We start from the raw sequence: 23,814 nt of genomic DNA, 5'->3' as shown, positions 1-23,814 counted from the left end.
GCCAGCCCTATTAGAAAAGTCTGTAAGACTCTGATATACAGTTAGCCAGCAAAAAGCCAGATATGGAAGTGTGGTTCAAGTGGTAAAGCACTAGCTTTGAGCAAAAAAAGCCAAGTGAGAGCAAGGATCGTTGAGTACAGGCCCCAGTGTGTACACATATACACATATACACAAATTAAATGTGTCAAGTCACCAAGCTTCAGAACATGACTTCAAAGAAGCAGAAAAAATATTGGACATCTGAGGAGGGATAGAAGAGGTCTAAACATCTGCCCTGCAAGCTCCAAGTGCCTCTCTGGCACCTGTACTAGGGCTGAGTAACAGGGAGTTCCAAGCCTGGATGGATTCAGCGACTGCCCAACTCAGCTGAATACCACTGCAGTGGTGGGAAATAGCACTGGCATTCAAACCAGACAGGACAGTCACTGTATTGTCTGCCTAGGTTCAGAGCATGAAGTACAGGAAAAAAAAAAGCAGAAAAGAGGAGATATCAAAGCACAGGAAAGCCTTGCCTTCATAAAGAAAGGGCAGTTCTACATTAGTTTCTGGTTCTACCCAGTGCCCAGGTTCACAATCTTTATTTTGGAGAGCAAAGTTTTCATGGTCTTAATGTGTTCAGGCTCAAGGGCCCAGGCTGAGCAGTTCAAAGAGAAGCGCTTCTCCTTGGTGGCTGTCTTCAGAGGTGCCCTTGGTGGTTCTCACAGTTTGTTTTAGTAACTCCAGGTCCTTCTGCTTCCTGTGTGATGGCTGTTGCTGGCGATTGGGCTTCCCTGCTCGGGTACAGAGCTTGCAATTGCCTGGTGAAGTTGTAATCACACCAGAGCCCAGCCTTCCCTGGTCATCCATGCCCAGTCAGTCAGGTGTGTAATGGTTTAATATTGTGTGTGTGTGTGTGTGTGTGTGCCAGTCTTAGGCCTTGATCTCAGGACCTAGGTGTTGTCCTTGAGCTTTTTTACTCAAGGCTACCACTCTACCACTTGAAACACATCTTCACTTTCAACTCTTTTTGATAGTTAATTGGAGATTGGGGTCTCATAGGCTTTCCTGCCCAGACTGGCTTTGAATCACAATCCTTGGATCTTAACTTCCTGAGTAGCTAGAATTATAGGCATGAGCTACTAGAGGCTGGATAATACAGAATGTCTTAGATATATGACATTAAAGTAACTGTCACCTGTGGATTAATAATGATATCTACTTTAATCCAGATGGTTCAATTACTTAGGCTGATAATATGAGAGGGATGTCACAGGTCTGAATAACTGTATCAACTGTAGCATGAAAATAGCAGCCGCATGTTAGTGAGTATCTGTGGATCCTGGATATAGTGTTCTTATTCTGGGTTGTCATTGCTTCCAGGGAAAATAGGGACTGCAGTGAAGTCCAGCCAATGGTAGCCAGATGTGGGGTTCCCTTGGTTGTTGCTGGGTGAAGTGATACCCACTTTGAACCTTTTTTTGTTGTTATTTAAAGACGATCATATTGCATTAGGGAGGAACATTGCTCTGTTCCTCAGAGCCACCTGCTACTTAGTGCCTGACCTATAGCTCAAGGAATGGGGGGGCCACACTCAAACCTAGTGGGTACAGGATTCTCCAGAACCTGGTCTGGAAATTGCTGGTTCTCGTTTGGAAACTGCTGCTTTGGGCAAACAGCAGCAGGAAGGAATATGTATGTGTTTGTATATGTGTGTATATATGGATATGGGTATATATTCTATATATGTGTGTATATCCATATATACAATAATATGTATATATACAATAATATGTATATAAGATATAATATAAAAATCTCATCAGTGGGCTGGGAAGTTGACTCAGTGGTAGAGTGCTTGCCTAGCATGGATGAGGCCCTGGGTTTGATTCCTCAGCACCACATAAGCAAAAAGAAAAAAGCCAGAAGTGCTGGGTGCTGTGGCTCAAGTGGTAGGGTGCTAGACTTGAGCTGAAGAGCTGAGGGACAGCACCCAGGCCCAGAGTTCAAGCCCCACCACCCACAAAAAAAAGAAAAAAAAATCTCATCAGTAACTAAAGTATTCCAGGACTTGAATTCAGGGCGTTGAACTCTCTCTTGGCTTACATACTCACAGCTAGCACTCTACACGAGAGCCATACTTCCAGTCCTCCAAAATTAATTTTAAGTTTTTATATTTATAGAATAAAAATTATCATAGCCTCTGCTGTGTGTGTCTTTGTGTGTTCAGATGCATGTGTGCATGCGTGGGTGCATGTATGCAGTGGTACTGGGGCTTGAACTCAGGGTTTGGGGCTCTTGCTTAGTTTTTTTTTTTTTTTTTTTGCTTAAGGCTGGCACTCTATCACTTAAGCCACACCTCCACTTCCAGGTTTTTCTTTTTCTTTTTCCTAGTTAATTAGAGGTAAGACTCTCTCAGATTTGTCAGCCTTTTTGAGTAGCTAGAATTACAGGTTTGAGGAACTGGACTTAGCTTTTATCCCGATTTGTACATTTTTGGTTGATAATGTGGACAGCTCTACTCCTATGAGACCAAACTCTGCCAGTATTCTTTCTGTATTTGTATTTCTCAGCTCAGTGGCTTAGTATAGTGGTTTCTTATCCAATGGAATAGATTAAGTCAAGAACTGGAGGAATGGGATTTTAAGACTTCTTTTCTTAGTTTTTACTTAGTTTTTGTAACATCCTTATTGAAGCTGGTAAATATAGGCTCTACTCACTGAATGCTTTTTTTTTTTTTTTTGCCTGATTTTCCTTTAACCTTTTTTCTTCTTCTTTGTAATGCTGGAATTAGAACCCAAAGCCTTGCAGGCATTCTACCACTGAGTTACATCCTTAGCCCTGAACATTTTTTAATATCTGAACACCAATTTAAAGAAATTCATTCTATTATACACTTTTACCTTAGGTGATAGCTTTTTCCAAAAATACCTTATCAAGGCTGCTGAGTGAACATCTTCTGAGAAAATGTCTTATTTAAATGCAGGGTTGTTTGTTTGTTTTTTATTCCAGTCATGGGACTTGAACTTAGGCCCTGAGCTCAAACACTCTCTGTGCGTTTGTGCTCAAGGCTAGCGCCCTACCATTTGAGCCACAACTCCACTGCCAGCTTTTTGGTGGTTAATTGGAAATGAGTGTCATAGATTTTCCTGCCCAGGCTGGCTTTGAACCAAGACCTTCAAATCTCAACCTCCTGAGTAGCTAGAATTACTAGTATGACCCACTGGTGCCTGACTTAAATGCAGTTTTTATTTGCTTACCTTCCCCCCACCCCCGCTTCCTTCTTTTTGTTTTAAGTGTGAGTAGCATAAGGTTTTTGATTCCCTAGGCTCTGACTAATCTAACCTATCATCCTGACCCGATGTCTGGACTTAGAAAAGATCCTTGGGAACTGAAGCCACCTTGCACCAGATGCCCTAGTGGGTGACTGTGAGCATACAGGACATGTGGCAATGGTTGTCTTTTCTTTTTTTGAAAACTAGCAATTTTCAGAAAATGAAAGCGTTGTGGGTTTCTTCCCTGGCGCTCAGGCTGTGTTGAAACGGTTCTCGGCTTGGCAGCTCAGTGGAACGCTTTTTGTCAGTTCACTCTGGCTGAACCCAGGCCTCCCCTCATTCCAGGGCTCACTGTTAGTTTCTGAGTTGATAGACAAAACATCATGGCAGGGAGGACTTTGTCTCCAAGCAGAGTTGTTCCAAGTATGTTACACAAGAACAATAGATAACTTAGAACCCAGAGTTGCCTAGAACAACCTGCTTTCCCCTAAAGGGGTGCTGGGATGGGGCGGGGCCTGGTGAAGTCTCTGAAATTGGGGGGGAGCCTAGGAGTCCTTTATCCTTTTTTCCTCTCTTCTTTCTCTCTCTTTTCCTTCCTTGCTTCTTTCCATTTCCCTTTCCTTTTTTTCCTTCCTTCCTCCTTTCTTTATTCTGTTTTTTCTTCCTTCCTCCTTTCTTTATTCTGTTTTTTCTTTCCTTCTTCCTTTCTTTGTTCTAAGTTCTTTTTTCTTCTTTTCTTCCTTTGTTCTTTCTTCCAAAGTTCTTTCCTTCTAAGGGCTCTTCCTTCATTTTTTTTCTTCTTTTACTTTCTTCTAAAGTCCTTCCTTCCTTCCTTCCTTCCTTCCTTCCTTCCTTCCTTCCTTCCTTCCTTCCTTCCTTCCTTCCCTCCTTCTTTCCTTCCCTCCTCCCTTTTTGTGCCAGTACTGGGCTTGAATTCAGCCTGAATACTGTCCCTTAGCTTTTTTGCTCAAGGCTGGTTCTTTACTAGTTGAGCCACACCTTCAATTCTAGCTTTTTGCTAATTCATTAAAGATAAGAGTTTTATGGATTTGTCTGCTCTGGGCTGGCTTCAAACAATGATACTTAGATCTCAGCCTCCTGAGTAGTTAAGATTATAGGCGTGAGCCACCAGCACCTGGCTAGAAATCCTTTCTGACTAGGCCCTAGGCCATGCCAATGCTGAAGGCTGTGGAGCATTTTCTTTGCAGTAGTAATATGTGGACTAGTACAAAAAAAGCTTGTTAAGATTAGGGAATTCTGTTACATAGGATCTTACCACTGTGTATTGGAATGTGTGTGTGTGTGTGTGTGTGTGTGTACTGAGGCTTATATTCAGGGCCTCATCTTACTTAGCTTTTTCCACTCAAGGCTAGTACTCTACCACTTGAACCACACCTTTATTGGAGATAAGAGTCTTGGGGATTTTCCTGCTAGTGCTAGCTTTGAACCTGGATCCTCAAATCTCAGTCTTCTAAGTGGCTTACTTTCTGAGGAGCTACCATCACCTGGCTTTGTTGTTGTTATTGTATGTGCAGTACTAGAGATGTAACTGAGGTCCTCCATGTAGTAGGTGTGACCTATACTTTCCTAGCCCTGGTGTTGTAATTTATTTCTTTGTCTTGATTTCATGTATGTTTTTATTTGTTTGAAACGGGACTCATTATGTAGCTTATCTCTGCCTCAAACTCACCATATTCTTGAGTGCTGAGATTCCATGTATGTACTGCCATGCCCAGTGAAGTGCTGTAATTTGTGTAGGAACTGGCCCATAACTCTGGACCTCAGGTTTTTCCTCAAAGCAACAAGACAGTTAATAGTTACTAATCCTGACATTTAAAAAAAAATTAAAAGCCACTATGGAACATGTCAGTGCCCCACTCTGCAGATGTAGCAACTAAGTGTCTGATTTAATAATAGTAGAGCACTTAGTCGTGGGACAGCAGGTTAGAACACAGACTCAGTTGTGGCTGTAAGGCCTGAACTGTATAATCATCTCACAGATATTTTTTCAGTCCCTGAAGCTTGAAATCCAGGCCTGGGTGTTGTCCCCAAGCTTTTTTACTTAAGGTTAGCATTGTACCACTTGAGTCAGAGCTCTACTTCCAACTTTTTTAGTGCTTAATTGGAGATAAGAGTCTCACAGTCTTTCTTGCCTGGGCTGGCTTTGAACCATAATCCTCAGATCTTAGTCTCCTGAGTAGCTAGGATTACAGGCATAAAGTGACTTTTTGACTGAGTGGTGGCCATGGAGAGGCCACTTTGCACGTCATCTGATTGTTATGGAGTTATGAGGGCAATGACTTCCTATTAAGGTGAAACAAGGGAAGCAGACTGCTAATGATCGTGTCATAAGTGAAAAGCAAGAATTGCTTACTTAGATTATTTGAGAAAGACAGGAATGGTAATGCACAGAGGAGGTAAAATAGCCCACAACATTACCTAGAGAGCTTCCTTTAAAATGGAAATTTTCACTGGGTGCCAGTGGCTCATACCTGTAATCCTAGCTACTCAGGAGGCTGAGATCTGAGGATCGTGGTTCAAAACCAGCCAGGGCAAGAAAGTCTGTGAGATTCTTATCTCCAATAAACCACTCAGAAAACCAGAAATGGCGCAGTGGCTGAAGTGGTAGAGTACTAGCCTTGAGCTGAAGAGCTGAGGGAAAGCCTTCAGGTCCAGAGTTGAAGCCCCATGACTGACAAAAAAAAAAAAAGGAAATTTTCATTATAGAGGATATGTATTTTACATAGTAGGAGACATAAAGTATCCAATTACTTATGTGCATGCGTATGTGTGTTTATGTGCATGCACACGTTCCCGTCCTAGGGCTTGAATTCAGGGCCTCATATTCTTAGTTTTTTTTGTTTTTTTTTTTTTTTTTGCTCAAGGCTCATGCTTTACCACTTGAGCCACACCCCTTGCATCTGGCTTTTTGATTGGTTAATTGAAGATTAAGAGTCTTATGGACTTTTTTATATGGGCTGGCTTCAAACCACGATCCTCAGATTTTGGCCTCCAGAGTAGCTAGGATTACAGTCATGAGCCACTTGTGCCCAACAAGAGCTTTCTTTAAAACAAGTTTTCTTCTTTCCTTCCTCCCCTTCCCTTCCCTTTCCTTCTCTCCCCTCCCTCCCTCCATCCCTCCCTTGCTCCCCTCCTTTCTTTCTTTTTTTTGGTCAGTCATGGGGCTTGAACTCTGGGCCTGGGTGCTATCTCTCAGCTCTTCAGCTCAAGGCTAGCGCTCTACCACTTGAGCCATAGCACCTCTTTCAACTTTTTCTGCTTATGTGGTGCTGAGGAGTCAAACTTAGGGCCTCATGCATGCAAGGCAAGCACTCTACCACTGAGATACCTTCCCCACCCAAAACAAGTTTTCAAAGCCAGCCTGGGCAGGAAAGCCTGTGAGAGACTTATCTCTAATAAACCACTAGAAAACCAGAAGTGGCACTGTGGCTCAAGTGGCATAGTGCTGGCCTTGAGCTGAAATGCTTAGGGACAGTGCTCAGGCCCAGTGTTCAAGCCCCTTGACCAAACATCAACAACAACAAAAAACCCACAAAAACAATTTTATCATTATAGAGGATATGTATTTTATATAGTAAGAAGATAGAAGGTATCCACCTATTTCTTTACCCACAGATCTTGTTAACAAAAGTCCCTCTTTTAAAGTGGGTTTTGTCAATTTAAGAGTTAGGGGTCATGTAACATCCTAACTCAAATTTTTGTCATACCAGAGAGTGAAAACCTAACTCTTATTTTTTGAACTAAGCAACCTGTAAGCTTTTCTCTTATGAAATGGATAGCTTTGAAAAATTACTCTGAAAGTTTAGCTCAGGTCTGGGGGGCAGGGTGGTTGGAGTTAAAACTTACAAACACATTTCTCCCACAATTGTGGAAGGCCGCCAGTGCTCTCCTGATAGGCTTGTTGAGTGTGTTGGGATTTGCCTTGTTTCAGAGTTCCCTCCCTCTCCCTCCCAGTCCCTTCCCCCACATGATATTGTGGGTCCACTCCCCCTCAGCCACACTAGGGAGCTGTTGGCTCTGGCCAGACTCTGGCCAGAAAGACGCTCACTCAGTGCTAAAGCAATGAATAAGCGATTTCTGCACTTCCCCTGAGCTGTGAGCTGGCCATCCTCCACGATATTCACGGAGGACTGGGCTCCTCCATCTCCCATTCTGCTCTGAACATTGCTGCTTTTTAGAGAGAACGATGGTTGCTAGAGGGGAAATAGCAAGATTCTGGAGTCTGGAAAGCCTTCACATGGGTATGTATACAGAGAATGGGCGGTTATATGAGGCAATGCTGCTGGCTTGGACTTGACTCCTTTCTGAGTTGCATGTCTCTCTGTCCCTTTCCCTCTCTGCCTCTTTTTCTTTCTCTCTGTCTCTAGGTATAAGTGTGAATAAGTTCCCTCAAATTCTTTCTCCAAGAGGTTGTTTGAGGATATATAGAAGTATTCATTGGTAATTCGGGCGCAGTGAAGAGGAATGGTTATGAGTTGATTAGGGGGAAATACTGTTTACTGTCTTCACAAGTGCTTATTTATTTCATTGTACCTTACATGAAAAAAAAAGATATTTTTCTAACACTAATGGGGCTGCACCTTACTTTTTAAATGTTTTTTTTTCTTTTTATCACTAATGGGACTAGTTCCTGTTTAATTGTAAAAGTAATGTCTTACCCTAAGAGGCTATACATTGTAATCTACATAGTCTTAAGAAGAATTAAGATTGGAGGAAAAATAAGACTCCCTAGAAAGAGTTTTCCCAGGCTACAGTAGAATGCTTTAAAAACAGATCTTGTCTGCGTAGGCCTTAAGCAGATCCTAGTGCTTCCCGTGGGGATAAATGGGGATTGTAAGTGACAGCTCAAAGACCTTCGTGGGTCTCTAGTGCTCATACTGATTGTCGCTTTTGCTCTTCCTGTGTTGTGATTGGTTTCTGTGTTGGCTGAGGCAAGACAGGGATGTGGTTACAGCTTCAGTCTCTGGCAGATTATCAGAACAAGACTGACTGGTAAATGTTCTGTTATCCTAGCCAACATCTGGGAAGAAAGGAAAAAGAGGGAAAAAGTTGTCTGTACCCCTCCCCCCTGGCTGCATTGAGAACACAGAGCTGCCCTCACAGTGGCCATGTTGGTTGCTTGAATCACAGGGACACAGTAAGGCCAGCGTTGACATGGCAGCTTTGAGCAAGGCTGGGAGGTAGAAAGGGAAGAGATAGGAAGGGAGAGTAAGAGCAATGGTGTTCCTTATTTCCCTGCAGCCTTCCTTCCTCCCTTCTACACACATTCAGAAGCTGAGAAGGCCTGTCTTGGCCTCCTGCTAGGGGTGAGGGTATGCACCCCTAGCATGTGGCTAGACCACCAGACTATTCTATAGAGACTTTTCTTTTGGGAAAACAGATGGACCCTCCCCCAGTGTACCCCTAGGTAACTGGAGTGTGCTGCTGGCTCCAGAACTAAGTCATATCACCTCCACTGAGGCTGTAGAGAGTCAGCAGGCATCTCTGCCCGCTAGGTGAGCAGCTCCAGTCACTCCCTGCTACTTAGTTATCCCAGGTCTCAGAGTCTTACTGAAAGCCCATGACAATGGAGCCAAGATGGCTCCACTTTGTGGGTGTGTGGGTGTGTGCGCAGGCGCGCACATAATGCTAGACCTTGAACTCAGGCCTCACATTCTTACTTGGCTTTTTCACTCTAGGCTAACATTTTACTACTTGAGCCACACCACTTCTGGCTTTTTTTTTTTTTTGCTGGTTAATTGGAGGTGAGTGTCACAGATTTGTCTGCCTGGGCTGGCTTCAAATCTCTATCTTCAAACCTCAGCTTCCTGAGTAGCTAGGATTATAAAATGAGAGTCACCAGCACCTGGCTAGAATGGCTCAGCATTAAATGATAAGCCAGTTTGCTAAAGGATAAGCCTTTGCTTGCTGCTTCATGGTTCCTAGAAAAGTCAGAAGAACAGAGGGGCCGGAGCTCAGCCTGGGTTGCTCTGCATGCAGGCTCATCTATACTGGGAGCAGTTAAACCTCAGTGAGACACAGTTTCCTCCTCCATTAAAGACAGTAGTAATCCAGAATGCTGTGGATTCTAGAAAGTGACTGACCCAAGTCATGCCAGGGCATGCTGATGGAGCTCAGGGGTGGAAGCGGCCTGCTGAAGGGGTCCTTGTTAGATTCATTTATCCAGCAAGGCAGCAGCAGAGGCAGAGCTGGGAGGGGCATCCTGAAATGGGCTGAGAATGCCAGAGAGGGCATCCAAGACAGACAGGTCCTAAGGTGTCAATGAGGATAGACAGCAGGAGCTATCATCAGAGTCGGAAACTCTAGGAGGAACAGCAACTCCTGGCTGGATACATAAAACAGACAGCCAGGGACAAGACAAAGGTACAGTCCAGGCCAGGAAAGAATACAGAGAAACCCAATGGAGGCCTGAGCCCAGGTCTGAAGAGACAGGATAGAGTGAAGCCTGACCTCCTGGTACAGTTCTTTTTATTCTGGCAAGCCTAAGGACACTTCTAGAAAATAAGGAGTCACTGATCTCCAGCATGATGCCAGCTTTAAAGCCAACTTCCACTTGAAACTGAGAAGGCAGTGGCATCCCTGATAGTTTAGTTGACCAAATGAAAAAATATATTCCAGGGTACTGGTGGCTCACTAGCTACTCAGAAGGCTGAGATCTGAGGATCCTGTCAAAGCCAGCCCAGGCTGGGAAATCCATGTGAGACTCTTATTAATTAACCAGCAAAAAGCTAAAAGGGGAGCTGTGCCAACTTTGAGCTAAAAAAAAAACAGGCTAAAGTGAGAGCCCTGAGTTCATGCGCCTGTACCTGCACCAAAATAAAATAAATAATAAATTATTAAACCATGAAAAGGAAAAAGGTCTATTTTTAGACATTTGATACAAATTAAGCAATAGTCATGATGTAATAACGTAATACCTGTTAGTTCTGAACAGCCACAATCAATGCATCCTAAGTTAAGCTGAATTCTGTTTCAAGCTCTATATCTTATGAGAATTATTTTTAAAAGATCCTTGGATGTTACCAAAGGGTAGTAATAGAGTTATTGTATACATTTCTAAGGTATCTTTTAGATCTTGGTCAGTAAAGATTCAAAAGCAATATGGAGGGGCTGGGAAGGTGGCTCAGTGGTAGAGTTCTTAAGCAGAAAAAGCCCAAAGTGGTGCTGTAGCTCAATAGTAGAGTGCTAGCCTTGAGTTCAGGCCCCATGACCAACAACAACAACAAAAAAAACCCAATATGGAAACTAATGTTGAAAATCAGATTATACATGATATTGATTTTGGGGACAACTTTACATACTTGAGTGTAATTGATGTTTCATTCTTTATTTATTCATTCATTTATTTTGCCAGTCCTGGGGCTTGAACTCAGATCCTAGGCACTGTCCCTTAGCTTTCTGCGCAAGGCTAGCACTCTACTATTTGAGCCACAGCTCTGCCTCCAGCTTAATTGGAACTAGGACTCTCAGTAACTTTCCTGCCCTGGCTGGCTTTAAACCAGGGTTCCTCAAATCTCAGCTTTCTAAGTAGGTAGGATTATAAGTGTGAGCCCCCTGATCATCTTCATTTCAATGATAAACACTCCACTTCTGCCCTGATAACACCTCTCCCTCACACAGCCAAGGGTAAGGAATTTTTCTCAGTTACAAATGAGAAAACAAAGACTCAGAATCATGGTCTTTCCCTGAGATGGCTACCAAACTCTTTTTTTTTTTATTGGGAAAATACTGTACAGAGGGGTTACAATTACATGGGCAAGATAATGAGTACATTTCTTATCAAGCATTGTAGCCTCTTCCTTTGTTTCCCCTTCCCATCCCTTCCCATCCTCCCATCCCCACCCAGTCCTCCCCCCGCAAGTTGTAAAGTTTGGTTTTGACATGACAACTTGTACTTCTCATTATTGCAACAGGTCCACCTGTATCCTTATTTAAATGACTTGTTTTTCCCCTTCCCCTCCACAAATTATACCGACATCAAATACAGTGAAAGCAGGGGTTATACTGTGGGGGAGGGACATACAAGGCAACAAAGAAATAATCTTATTATTGTGTTAGAAACAAATGCATGAAAGAAAAAAACATTTAAAATATATATCTTAGGGTTCATTTTCCTAACATCACCTTATCTGACCTTTTCTGCTTGACTCATACATATACTAGATATTGCAAATAAGGGAAATCATTGAGACTCCAGCCCAGTATACTTCCTAAATTCTGTCACTGAAGCATGCAAAACTATTCAAATGAACTGGCAGTAGTGAACGTTCACACCTATAATCCTAGCTACTCTGGAGTCTGAGTTCTGAAGATCTAAGCTTGAAGCTAGCCTGGGCAGACAAATCCAAGAGCCAATTAACCAATAAAAAGCCAGAAGTGGAGCTGGGCTTCTGGTGGCTCATGGCTATAATCCTAGCTACTCAGGAAGCTGAGAGCTGAGGATTGTGGTTCAAAGCCAGCCTGGCCAGGAAAGTGGAAAGTCTGTGAACCTCTTATCTCCAGTAAACCACTCAGAAAACTGGTAGTTGTGATGTGGCTCAAGTGGTAGAGTAGTAGGCTTGAGCTGAAGAGTGAGGGACAGGCCCAGAATTCAAGCCCCATGACTGACAGAAAAAAATGCAGAAGTGGACCTATGGCTCAAGTGGTAAAGCTCCAGCCTTGCATGAAAAAGTAAAGGCTCAGTGCCTAGGCCCTGACAAGCCCCAGTGACAGACTAGAACAAAACAAGTCATATGTACTAACTTTTAATTGGTAGTGGTAGGCTTTGAAGCCCTTTGCAGCGGTAGGAAGTGACTGGAGAGGAGTTGGGTTGGCAGGAGTCAGCCTACTGGGCCTGGACCACATGAAGAGAGATTGCCCTCAGAGGTGAATGTGGGCTCTGTACCCAGAGGGCATATACAGTGTTTCTAGTTGAACTTCAAATTGTAGCTCAGTTGAAAAATATTCAGTGCAAGCATTTGGCATGAATAAGGTCTTTGAAGTAGTGTGGACTCAGAGTACAGGAAGGGCTTGGAATACTGCAAAAGAATTTTTGCTGAGTGTAATAGAGCTGCTAGGTAGTCTCTTGTGAAATTATGAACTGTGGTTTGAAGTTTACCTTGGCAGTATTGTGTTGCATGGCTGGGGAGGGAGACAAGAGACATGAAGACTTAGCTGGAGAATTTCCTACTTAGAATCTCACATGAGCTCTGGAATGGGTACCAGGGAAGCCTGCGGGTCCTTCTTGGCTCCCACCCAGCACTTCCTGGCTCTGTTAAATAATTGAACTTCTTGGAATGGCAGTTTGCAGTTCAGTTGGAAAATACTTATTGAGTGCATTCTCAAATGTCAAGTACTAGTGTTGGTGCTGGAAATACAAAGAGAGTCTATCTCTCCCTGAATGGAAGTTGCCATCTTAAAGGAAAACCAAGGTACAAGACAGGAAGTATGGGGAATACAAGAAAACTTCTCAGATCAGGTACCAGCATCAGAATAAAACAGCAATATCCCGCTCATCTTGACCCATACTAGAAAGTCACACTCAGTAAAATGCATTTGACTTGTTGGGCAGGAAGGGAAGAAACTGTTGCTTAGACATAGATAAATTGGGAATGTAGTAAAAGTCTTTGTGTATATGTGCATCAGTACTGGTGCTTGAACTCAGAGCCTGGGGCACTGTCCTTTAGGGTTTTGTTTTTGTTTTATTTTTGCCCAAGGCTGGTGCCACTTGAGCCCATTTACAGCTTTTTTGCTGGTTAGTTGTTGGTTAGTTGGAGTCTCTCAGGTTTGTCTGTTCAGGCTGGCTTCTAAACTTGTTCCTCAGATCTCAGCCTCCTGAGCAGCTAGGATTGCAAGCATGAGCTGCTAGTCTTGGATAGTAAAGTCTTAAAGGTTAAGGATTAAGACAGCAATCACTGAAGGCCTAAGAAGCAGCAATAGTTGCTACTATCCAGAGTGGTGCAGAAGTGCTGGCTGCATTTTAATATCTGTCTTAATATTTGTCTCATTATTAGTGACAGAAGTACAGAAGAGGCAATATTGGCCAATATTGTGTGTGAGAGACAGGACATAGACTGGGAGTATTCATCTGTGATTGTGTACACACTACCTAGCATTGCCAAGAGGCTTATATAGAGCTGATGTACCTAACAAGGCTAAAACCAGTGCCTGGCACATCCTAAATGCCCAATAAAAGATACCTTATATCAAGTGTAGTGGGAGATAGAGATTGGGAAGATTGAAGTTATAGGCCAGCTTAGACAAGGAATTAGCAAGAGGCCATCTCAGTCAATAAAAGCTGGTGTGGTGGCCCATGACTCTCATCTTAGCCATGCAGGAAGCATAAATAGAAGGATCATAGTCCAAGATGGTTCAGGCTAAAGGTGAGACTCTGATACCTAAAGCAAAAAGGGCTGGGGAAAGCCTGGCACTGGTGACTCAGTCCTGCACCTATAGCTACTCAGAAGGTTGAGAATTAAGGATTGTGATTCCAAGTCAGCCCAAGCAGGAAAATGCATGAGACTCTTAACTCCAATCAACTACCAACGAGTCAAAAGTGGAGCTGTGGCTCAAGTGGTAGAGTACTAGTTTTGAGGGGGCAAAAAAAAAAAGCTTAGGGACAGTGTCCAGGCCCTGAGTTCAAGACCCAAGACCAGCACAATGAAAGGGGAGAGGCTGGGATGTGGGTCAAGTAGTAGGGGGCATGGCTCAAGTGGTAAAGCACCTGCCTAGAAAGCACAAGGCTCTGAGTTCAAACCTCACTACTGTCCCTCCCAAAAATATTTTTTAAAAGTTTTAAAAAAGCAAAATGCTATCTTGCAATTTTGATATTGTTTTCAGTTTCTAGAGTGCTTTGAATAACCTGTATTTTTTTCATATCAGTACTTACCTTAAGGTCTCAAGTTCCCACTTGATTCTTCTAGTCAAGGCTGGTATTCTATCACATAAGCCATACCTCCAGTTCCTGCTTTTCTCTTGGTTAAATTTCATGTATTTGTATGTCTGAGCTAGCTTCAAACCACAATCCTCAGATCTCTGCCTTCTTAGTAGCTAGGGTTACAGACCTGACAAGTTGAATAACATTTGATTTTGAGGCCCTTGTCAAACCAATAGTAATTACTGTTGAGAAATCATAAACAGTTTCAAGAGGTGGGTATTATTATCCACATTCAAGGTATGAAAACTAAGAAAGGAACTTGATTAAGGGCTCACAAACAGAAATAACAAATAACGATTATATAGCCCTTTCATTTGAAGTCAGATCTGCCCTAAATCCGTGCTTTCAGCCCATAGGCTGTAGAGTACCATTTAACACTGGGGCCACATTCTGAGAAATGCATCGTTAGGCAATTTTGTGGTATGTAAACCTCACAGTGGACAAGAGGGATGGAGTGTATGGCAGGCAGTTGTACCAAAGCACAAGTATTTATGTAGGAAAACTCAGTAATGGGAATCTTCAGCTCCATGATTTCTTATGGTTCTGTTGTCTTGTCAAGAATGCAGATTGGAATGTAGTTACGTGGCCGTCTCCTCCCATCTACCCGATATGTCCTGGGCATCTGTGTGTACCAGGCACTGGGAATTCAGCTGGTGGGAAATTAGATTGGAATTATTGCTTTTAGGGAATGTCCATCCTAGACAGTAAATAAAATACATTACCTGTTTCTAACTACTAGGGAAAAGAATTCTCCATAGGTATCAGTTGAAACAACTTTTTTTTTTTTTTGCTGGTCTTAGAGCTTGAACTCTGGGTCTGGGCACTGTCCCTGACCTGCTTTTTGCTCAAAGCTAGTGCTCTACACTTAAACTACAACACCATTTCTACCTATTTGAGTAGTTTGTTGTAGTTTGTTGGAGATGCGTGTTTCACTGACTTTCCGCCCGGTCTGGCTTCAAACTGTGATCCTTAGATCTCAGCTTCCTGAGTAGCTAGGATTACAGGCATGAGCCACTGGCACCTGACACTTAAAAAAAGAAAATACCTGCGCAAACCAGGTACTAGTGGCTCCTGCCTATAATTCTAACTACTTAGGAGGCTGAAATCTGAGGTTTGAGGTACAAAGCCAGCCTGCACAAGAAAGCTGTAAGAGTCTTACCTCCAATAATAAAAAGCTGGAAGTGGAACTGTGGCTTGAGTGGTAGAGTTCTAGCCTTTAATAAAAAAAACTAAGGACAACTGAAGTGTGTGTGTGTGTGTGTGTGTGTGTGTGCAGCCACATGTGTGCGTTCACACACATGTGTGTGTTTCCTGGCTTCAATTATATTTTTATATTTCTGGCTATATGAACCTAGAAAAAATCAGTTGACTTCTCCAGTTAGTGATGTAGTTTAATTTATTTTTAAATTTATTTTTGTACTGGTATAGGGGCCTGAACTCAGGAAATCATGCCCTTGTTTGGCTTTTTCACTCAAGGCTGGCACTCTGCCACTTGAGCTACAACTCCATGTCTGGCTTTTTGCTGCCTAATTGGAGATAAGAGTCTTACAGATTTGTCTGCCCTGTCTAACTTCAAACCCCAATCCTCAGATCTTGTCTCCTGAGTAGCTAGGGTAACAGGTGTGAGCCACCAGTAAAACCATAGTGAGGATTTAAATGGGATAGCCTGCTCCTGCTGGGAGATGAGGCTGGTGCTTTTATTTGGGAAAGGATATCAGATTCAGGGCAGTCTGGATGCTATTGCGGGCCAGGGGTCGGGTGGAGTGGGTGGATGGTTGATATATGGATGTTGGAAGGTCTCAGGGCTTCACTTCTCTGAGGCTGGCTTGAGCTGGTGAGTGACACTTGTCTGGTTTGTGAAGGATGTAAAGTATCTTGGGTTGCTGTGGTTTGATATCCAGTCTGCAATGGGAAGGGTAGAAGCTAGCAGGAGGAGCCAGAGTGAGTGGTTTTTGAAACAGATGAGAGGTGGCCAGTTATGTACTCGTATGAAAGGAAAGGTGGAGTCAGGGTTTGCTGGTGAGCTGCATGTGGGCTGCAAAAGGCAGGAGAAGATGAATGACCTCTGAGTACATTAAACATGTAAACTTGAGCTGGGCACTAGTGGCTTACATCTGTAATCCTAGCTACCCAGGAGACTGAGATCTGAGGATCATGGTTTGAAGCCAACTAGACAGGCAAGTTTGTGAGACTCTTATCTCCTCCTAATTAACCAGTAACAAAGGTTTGAAGTAGAGCTGTGGCTCAAATAATAGATCACTAGCCTAGAACAAAAGAGCTCAGGGACAGCATCCAGACCCTGAGTTCAAGCCCCAGGACCAGTACAAAAAAAAAAAAACAACTCACCTAAACATGTAAACTTGCTTTCATGGGAAAAGAGAAGCTGAGGCAGTGGAGATACTTACTTCTGGATCACATAGCTAGAAAGATAGGGAACTAGGATATTGGCGTAGATCATTTCTTAAAATAAATCTTAATTTTATTTTTAATGGGCACATAATAAGTGTACATGTCTTTGAGATATAGTATGTTGTATGTATGTAGTTACCTTGCCATGGTCTAATCAGGGCAATTAGCATATTCATCAGTTTGAGGACAGTAGCCTTGCCCTTGTCCTTGCTTCATGTACCTGTCTTGCCTTGCCTGGTCCTGGGGAGACTGAGTCAGTTGATGTGGCCTCTGAAATACCTTGTTTTCAGGGGTCTCAGTAAGTGCTTATTCATGATGTAGAAACAAACTTGCTGAAGAAATCCTTCTCCTAAAACCCCTCATTCTCGTAAGCCCCTGTGGAGTAGCTCAGAGGTCAGTTATAAACCTGTCCACAACTATTTCCAGAAAGTTCCATTTCTATATCTCCAGTAGATTTTCTTTTTCATTAGAGTCCTATAAATGAGAGATTTGCATAATCACTACTTTTTTTCTGCCAATTAACTTTTCCCAATGACAGCCACATCAGATGACTGGTTCTCCCCGGCTGATATTGTTCCGGGTTTCTTTAAGGGGAAAAAAAGCATCATTTCTAGCCTTTGTTTTGGTGGTACTGGGGTAAGGGTCAGAGGCAGATGCTTTTACTCCTTTTTATCCCCCCTCAGCTCCTCCATGGCTTTAATGTGTTAAGGAGAAATGCCAATGGTGCCAGGCAGTGCCAGATCATTGCTGGCTGAGATCCAAAGATTCCTGCAGCTTCTGGCCTTTTGTAGGCCAGGGGATGTGTATAGATTCTGTTCATACAGGACTTCAAACCATTTCAGCCCTAAACCCAGGCAGCTTCCCCCAGGGAGGGGGAAAGGCTGCTGGCTTTCCTGCTGTCTCTGATGTGTTTGGAGACATACTCATACATGAAGAAAAAGCTTCCCCACAACTTCCTGTCCCAACACCCCAAACCACCCCCCACCCACAGGAAAGTGCCCTAGACCAGCAACCTCAAATTCCCCATCTGCAAGAGCTCTAATTGCAGCAGAGGAACTGGAAGTTACATTTGGAAAGAAAGAGTCACTACTCCTTTTCTGGGCTCACGAGCATTTTTCAGATAGCAGAGACCTGCCTTTCTTAAAACCTCCCACCTACACCCCTAGCCCTGCACTTCCCAAGGAAGAGAGCCTCTCTGAAAGAGAGAGGGGGGCTCCTGGTAGGTGGTGTCACCCATTTGGTGCTATACACACACACACACACACACAGCTGGCTCTCTGCTGCCACTTGACCTGTACACACACACACACACACACACACACACACACACACACACACAGCTGGCTCTCTGCTGCCACTTGACCTGTGCAACCCTTTCCGCTTGGCCACTTTGGCTTACATCTTGGCATTGAACTCAAGTCCAGGAACACCCTGTCCCCCTAACACATGTCTGAGGCAGCTCACTTTCACTTTGTCCCCAAGTGGGTAGAGCTCAGCACCTTCACCTGGGTGCACAGAACAGTGCAAAACCAGCTGTATCACCATCAGCTTATCCAGGTTTCAATGACTTCTCAATGTTCAGGGCATTATATAGTTGATTACCCAGCAGGGTACAGATGTAAGACTTACAGGGTAAGTCTCATGAGCACAGCTAGCTTCTCCTAGGCTCACAGGAAGGCTCTGGAAAAGAGGGAAGAACAGAAGAAGCAGATGACAAACAGAAACCCATGAGCACACCTGACTAGGTGTAGCACTCCAGAGAGTCAGAGTTCAGGTTCAGGGTATTGGTGAGAAAGAGACTACCACAGACGGACAGGAATGATTAGGGCCCAGCTGGAAAAGGTGGGACTAGTCAAGTTGCCACCATAGCCTGGTCTGTCTGCTGGAAGAATACCATGCATGGCTCTGGCTTACTGCCTAGATCTCTTCGTTATAACCACAGTTTTATCTGTGCTTGGCACAGAACTCAAGAATCCCATAAATGACATGCTGCTTGTTATGAATCTTTTTTGTTATCATAATTTTATTATTTTATCATTTATTTATTCATTTATTCGTTCATTTATTTTTGTACCAATATTGGGGCTTGAACTCATGACCTTTAGACTGTCCCTTAGCTTTTTTTTTCCCCAGGATGGTGTTCTACCACTTAAGCCATTCCTCCACTTCTGGCTCTTTGGTGGTTAGTTGGAGACAAGGATCTCATAGACTTCCTGTCTGGGCTGGCTTTGAACTGTGATCCCCAGATCTCAGCCCTCTTAGCAGCAGGCATGAGCCACCAGCACTGGCTCAGTAAGAATTGGAGGTTCTGTTTACAGACTCTTGTCTCCCACAAGGGCATGGCTGAAGTGATGAAGGAAGGTGAGAGCCACTACAGGCAGAAGGCTTAGTGGGCCTAGGGTGGTCTGGATGAGATGTACCTGTAGAGCTTCTGGAACATGGTCAGTTCAGTTGAGTTGAGCTAGGAATGAATCATACACCTTGGGTTTATCAGACCTGTCCACCAAGAGTACAGTTGGTAAAAATGTAGATTTCACAGTTTTTGTTTTGTTTTTCTTTTTGGTGCCAGTCCTGGGCTTGTACTCAGGGCCTGGGTGCTATCCTTTAACATTTTTGCTCAAGGCTAGTACACTACCAGTTGAGCCACATCTCCACTTCTAGCTTTTTGGTGATCAATTGGAATAAGAGTCTCACAGACTTTCCTCCCCAGCTGGTTTTGAACCATGATTCTCAGATCTCAGCCTCCTGAGTAGCTAGGATTACAGATGTGAGCCACAGGCACGCAGTTAATTTACCAATTCTTGAAAAAGGCAAAGGGCAGTCAGAGTACTATACCCCAGTGATCTCATCCAGTATCCCCTTCTTCCCATCACAGCGTGATAACCTTTCATCCCTCCTCCCAGGAGCCTAAATGTTCTGAAACCTCCTTGACTTGATCCTTCTGGCCAGAGTGCCATCTGTGCAATGTCCTTGGACTCCATTTGCCATTGCTGTTTCCTTGGGACAGGGCCTCATCCCCACTCTTGACAGCCTTGTTTCTCACTAGCTGTCCCCTGTGGCTCCTGCCACTGTCCTCAGCCCTTTCCACATGCTATACTTTATCCAGCAGCACCCCTTTACTACAGTGGAAGCCTTCCAAGATGCCCAGTGTCTACCTGAAACCACAAGTGTTTTTTCTTTTTATAGTCCTATGGGAAACTTCACCTAGAAACTAGGCATGGGAGATCTGGCACTAGTGGCTCATACCTGAGATAAGGTTCAAAGCCAGCCCAGACAGAAAAGTCCATGAGATTCTTATCTCTGATTACTACCAAAAACTGGAGCTAAAAGTGAAGTTGTAGTTTAAATTGTAGAGCACCAATTTTGAGCAAAATCTAAAGGACAGCACCCAGGCCCTAAGATCACCGGTACCTCCCTCCCACAATAATTAATTCATTAATTAAAATTAATTTTTAAAATTAATTCCTACTCCTTTTTTTGGGGGGGTCCGGTCATGGGGCCTGAACGCTGTCCCCTCAGCTCTTCAGCTCAAGGCTAGTACTCTACTACTTGAGCCACAGCTCCACTTCCGGCTTTTTTCTTTTTGCTTATCTTATGTGATGCTGAGGAATCGAACCCAGGGCCTTGAGCATGCTAGGCAAGCGCTCTACTACTGAGCCACCTTCCCAGCCCCTAATTCCTACTCCTTTTTGAGGAAAGTGGTACTGGAGTTTGTACTCAGGATCTCATGTTTACTAGGCACGAGCTCTGTCAGTGAGCTACACTTCTAACTTTTTTTGTGTGCTGGTTATTTGGAAATAGGGTCTTGCTTCTTGCCTAACACACACCTGGAAAACAATCCTGTTGTATGCCTCCTACTGTATTTTGAGTGATAGGTATATGCCACCATGCAGAGTTTCTTCTTTTAAGATGGAGTTTCATGGACTTTTCTACTGGCTGTATCTGGTCTGCAACTCTGATCCTCCTGATCCCAGCCTCCTACTGACTCCTGGCAAAGAGTTCATACTACATACCTCTTCTAGCATGTCTTGAACATATGGCTTGAAAACAATGATACCTATTTTTGCTTGTTTTGTTCTATGCCAGTATTGGGACTTGAACTCAGGATCTTGGCCCTGTCCCTTAGCTTTTTCTTTTAAGTCTGGCACTCTACCACTTGAGCCACAGCTCTACTTCTAGATTTTTTGGTGGTTAATTGGAGATGAGACTCTCATAGACTTTCCTGCTTGGCCTGGCTTTGAACTGTGATCTTCAGATTTCAATTTCTTGAGTAGCTGGGGTTACAGACTTGAGCCATTGGCACCTAGCTTATTATCTGTATTTTTATATCCACTGTAGAGCACTAAATCACAGGTAATCCATTGCGACTTAACTCACAAAAGTAGTGCTGGGTTGATAATACTCCCAGAAATGTTCCATTTCTGTCTGTCATGCTTAATCCTGCTTCCTTATCATCAACTCCTCAACATTAATATCTCAGTAGCAACTGTCTGTACAAGATAAAACTGACTATTTTCCTGGGGATTTTGATAGCAAAGGTCATTCATTTTGTCATAGAAAATTTTGTTAACTGGGTCTTTCTGTATTTCTTTTTTGTGCCAGTAGTGAGGCTTGAACTCAGGGTCTTGAGATCTTGATTATCTTTTTCCTTCAGGTTGGTTCTCTACCACTTGAGCCATACCTCCACTTTGGCTTTTGGCTAGTTAATTGGAGATAAGAGTCTTTCTGCTTTGTATGCCTAGGATGGTTTTGAACCTCAGTCCTCATATCTCACCTTCCTTAGTAGCTAGGATTTACAGGCAGGAGCCACCAGTGCCTGGCTTATGTATATATTTAAGGATTTACTGTCACCCTACCTCTGCATCTGGAGTGTTGGGTTCAGAAGCATCCATGCCTACACCTAGAGAAGTAAGTCTTGTAAACATTCCTTATTGTTGCTGTTCTTAGTTTCTTCAGATGGAGGGACTGAGTCCTCTGCCTTAGTGGACGACAACGGGAGTGAGGAGGACTTCACCTATGAAGAGCTCTGCCAGGCCAACCCTCGGTATCTACAGCCAGGAGGGGAGCAGCTGGCCATCAACGAGGTAGTGCAATTCCCCAGGACAGTGACACAAAGCAGACCTTTGGATTTTAATGTCCACAGCTACCTTAGATGTTGTTGCTATCTGATCTTTTTTAGTGCTAGTACTGGCGCTTGGACTCAGGATCTGGGCATGGTCTCTTAGCATTTTGCTTAAGTCTGGTGCTGTATGACTTGTACCACCTCTCTACTTCCAGGTTTTTGCTGGTTAATTGTAGATGAATCTCATAAACTTTTCTATCTGGGCTGATTTCACACCCTGATCCTCAGATCTCAGCCTTCTGAGTAGCTAAGAGCACAGGAATGAGCCATTGGTCCCTGCTAAGATTTCTCATGTTCAGATTAAGAACACTCAGTCACTGGTCTATGCAAATGTTGTAGAACCCAAACAAATCTGAACACATACATCTCAGGCATTTTGGCTAAGGTATGACCAACCTGGGAGAGATTGCATGGGAATAAAAGAAACTGGGCCAAATCACCTGCTCCTGGCCATATGAATATATAAGCTATATCTGTTCTTTACTTTCTCACTGCTGTCACCTTGGGTATTTTTAATTGAAGTAACTATCTATACAGTTAGACACAAATTTGGTCCCATGGCAGTGCAGCACAAATATTATATGTATTATTAGGGAGCCTGACTGAGACATCTAGTCTGTCTGCTCAGAAGTCATTTTTAGAGCCAATATTCCAGGTATTCAAATTTATTAGATAACCAGTTGACAGCTAAGTAAGCTACCTACACAGACACTGACAGTCTTTGACTCTGATGCTTTTCAAGCTATCTTGATTTCATCATGGTAGGAAAATTATACATATGCATTTGGTACAAACTCATATTTTACAGTTTGAATTTTGATCTCTCTTCAGGCAAGCAATACAAAATAACCATTCTGCTTTTTTATTTTCAGTATAGGATTCAGTAAATTGCATGAGGCACTTAATACTTTTTTGTAATGTAGGCATTGTAATATAGGGAATTTTGTTCAACTATAGATTAATTGGACTGTTCTGAGCACATTTATGATAGGTTAGGTAAGCTATGCTGAATGGTATGTCAAGTGTATTAAATGCATTTTTTACCTATATCATTTCTTATGATAAACCCCATTGTTAGTTGATGAGCATTTGTACATATTTTTTCTTTGTTTTTTTCCTTTTTTGGCTTATGAGACAAGGGTCTTGCTATGTATAGTCTAGGCTAGGCTAGAAGTTGCAATTCTTTCTCAGCCTCCTGAGTGCTGGGATTATGGGTGTTTGCCACCTCACTTGTACTATTTATTTGGTGCTGCTAATGGAGCTTGAATTCAGGACCTGGATACTGTCCTTTAGCTTTCATGCTCGAGGATGATTCTCTACCACTTGAGCCACATCTCTACTTCTGGATTTGTGATGGTTAAGTGAGCATAAAAATCTCAGAGATTTTCCTGCCCAAGCTGGCTTTGAATAATGATCTATAGATCTCAGCTGCCTGATTAGTGAGAACTATAGGTATGAGCAGATCCTAGACCCCAGCTGGTACTATTTTCCCCTATATGTTTTCCTCAGTTGGTTTTGTATAACCACTGGTGTGTCCAACAAGGACTAGCAGGTCCCCATGTAGCTCCTTTGCCATCCTATGCTCTGTGCTAAGCATGCCTACCTATCCCATCCAGCTGATCTGTGATGGCAGCGTGGTTTGTGCGGAAGCCCTTTGGGATCATGTGACCATGGATGACCAGGAACTGGGCTTCAAGGCTGGGGACGTCATCCAGGTCTTGGAAGCTTCAAACAAGGACTGGTGGTGGGGTCGGAATGAGAATAAGGAAGCCTGGTTTCCTGCCAGCTTTGTCAGGGTAAGTGTGGCCTTCATGCTTTATAGGGTTCCCATGTTGTTGGTTGGTTGGTTGGTTGGTTGATGTCAGTTCTGGGACTTAAACTCAGGGCCTCATATTCTCATTAAGCTTTACCACTCAAGGCTGTGCTCTACCACTTGAGTCACAGTTTTTTTCTGGTTATTTGGAGCCAAGAGTCTCATGGATTTCTCTGCTGAGGCTGACTTTGAACTACGATCCTCAGACGTCAGCCTCCAGAGTGGCTAGGATTATAGGCAGGAGCCTGTAATCCTTTTGCAATTGATTTACATTCCGAATATG

At 43.4% G+C, this 23,814-nt stretch overlaps 1 protein-coding gene across 1 annotated transcript in view; it reads left to right on the top strand.

Annotated features, from left to right (window-relative positions):
- Spata13 (spermatogenesis associated 13) overlaps positions 1-23,814 on the top strand; it is a 74,310-nt gene that overhangs the window by 31,402 nt on the left and 19,094 nt on the right. Inside the window, exons 5-6 of the mRNA XM_013012207.1 lie at positions 21,544-21,680; positions 23,335-23,514. Of these exons, the coding sequence (XP_012867661.1) occupies positions 21,544-21,680; positions 23,335-23,514 (317 nt within the window). The remainder of the gene's footprint in view (positions 1-21,543; positions 21,681-23,334; positions 23,515-23,814) is intronic.

The sequence above is a fragment of the Dipodomys ordii genome, unplaced genomic scaffold, assembly GCF_000151885.1.
Source record: "Dipodomys ordii isolate 6190 unplaced genomic scaffold, Dord_2.0 Scaffold1, whole genome shotgun sequence".
Classification (NCBI taxonomy): Eukaryota; Metazoa; Chordata; class Mammalia; order Rodentia; family Heteromyidae; genus Dipodomys; species Dipodomys ordii.
Note: the sequence above shows the minus strand (reverse complement) of the source record. Positions and strands in the feature narration are given on the sequence as shown.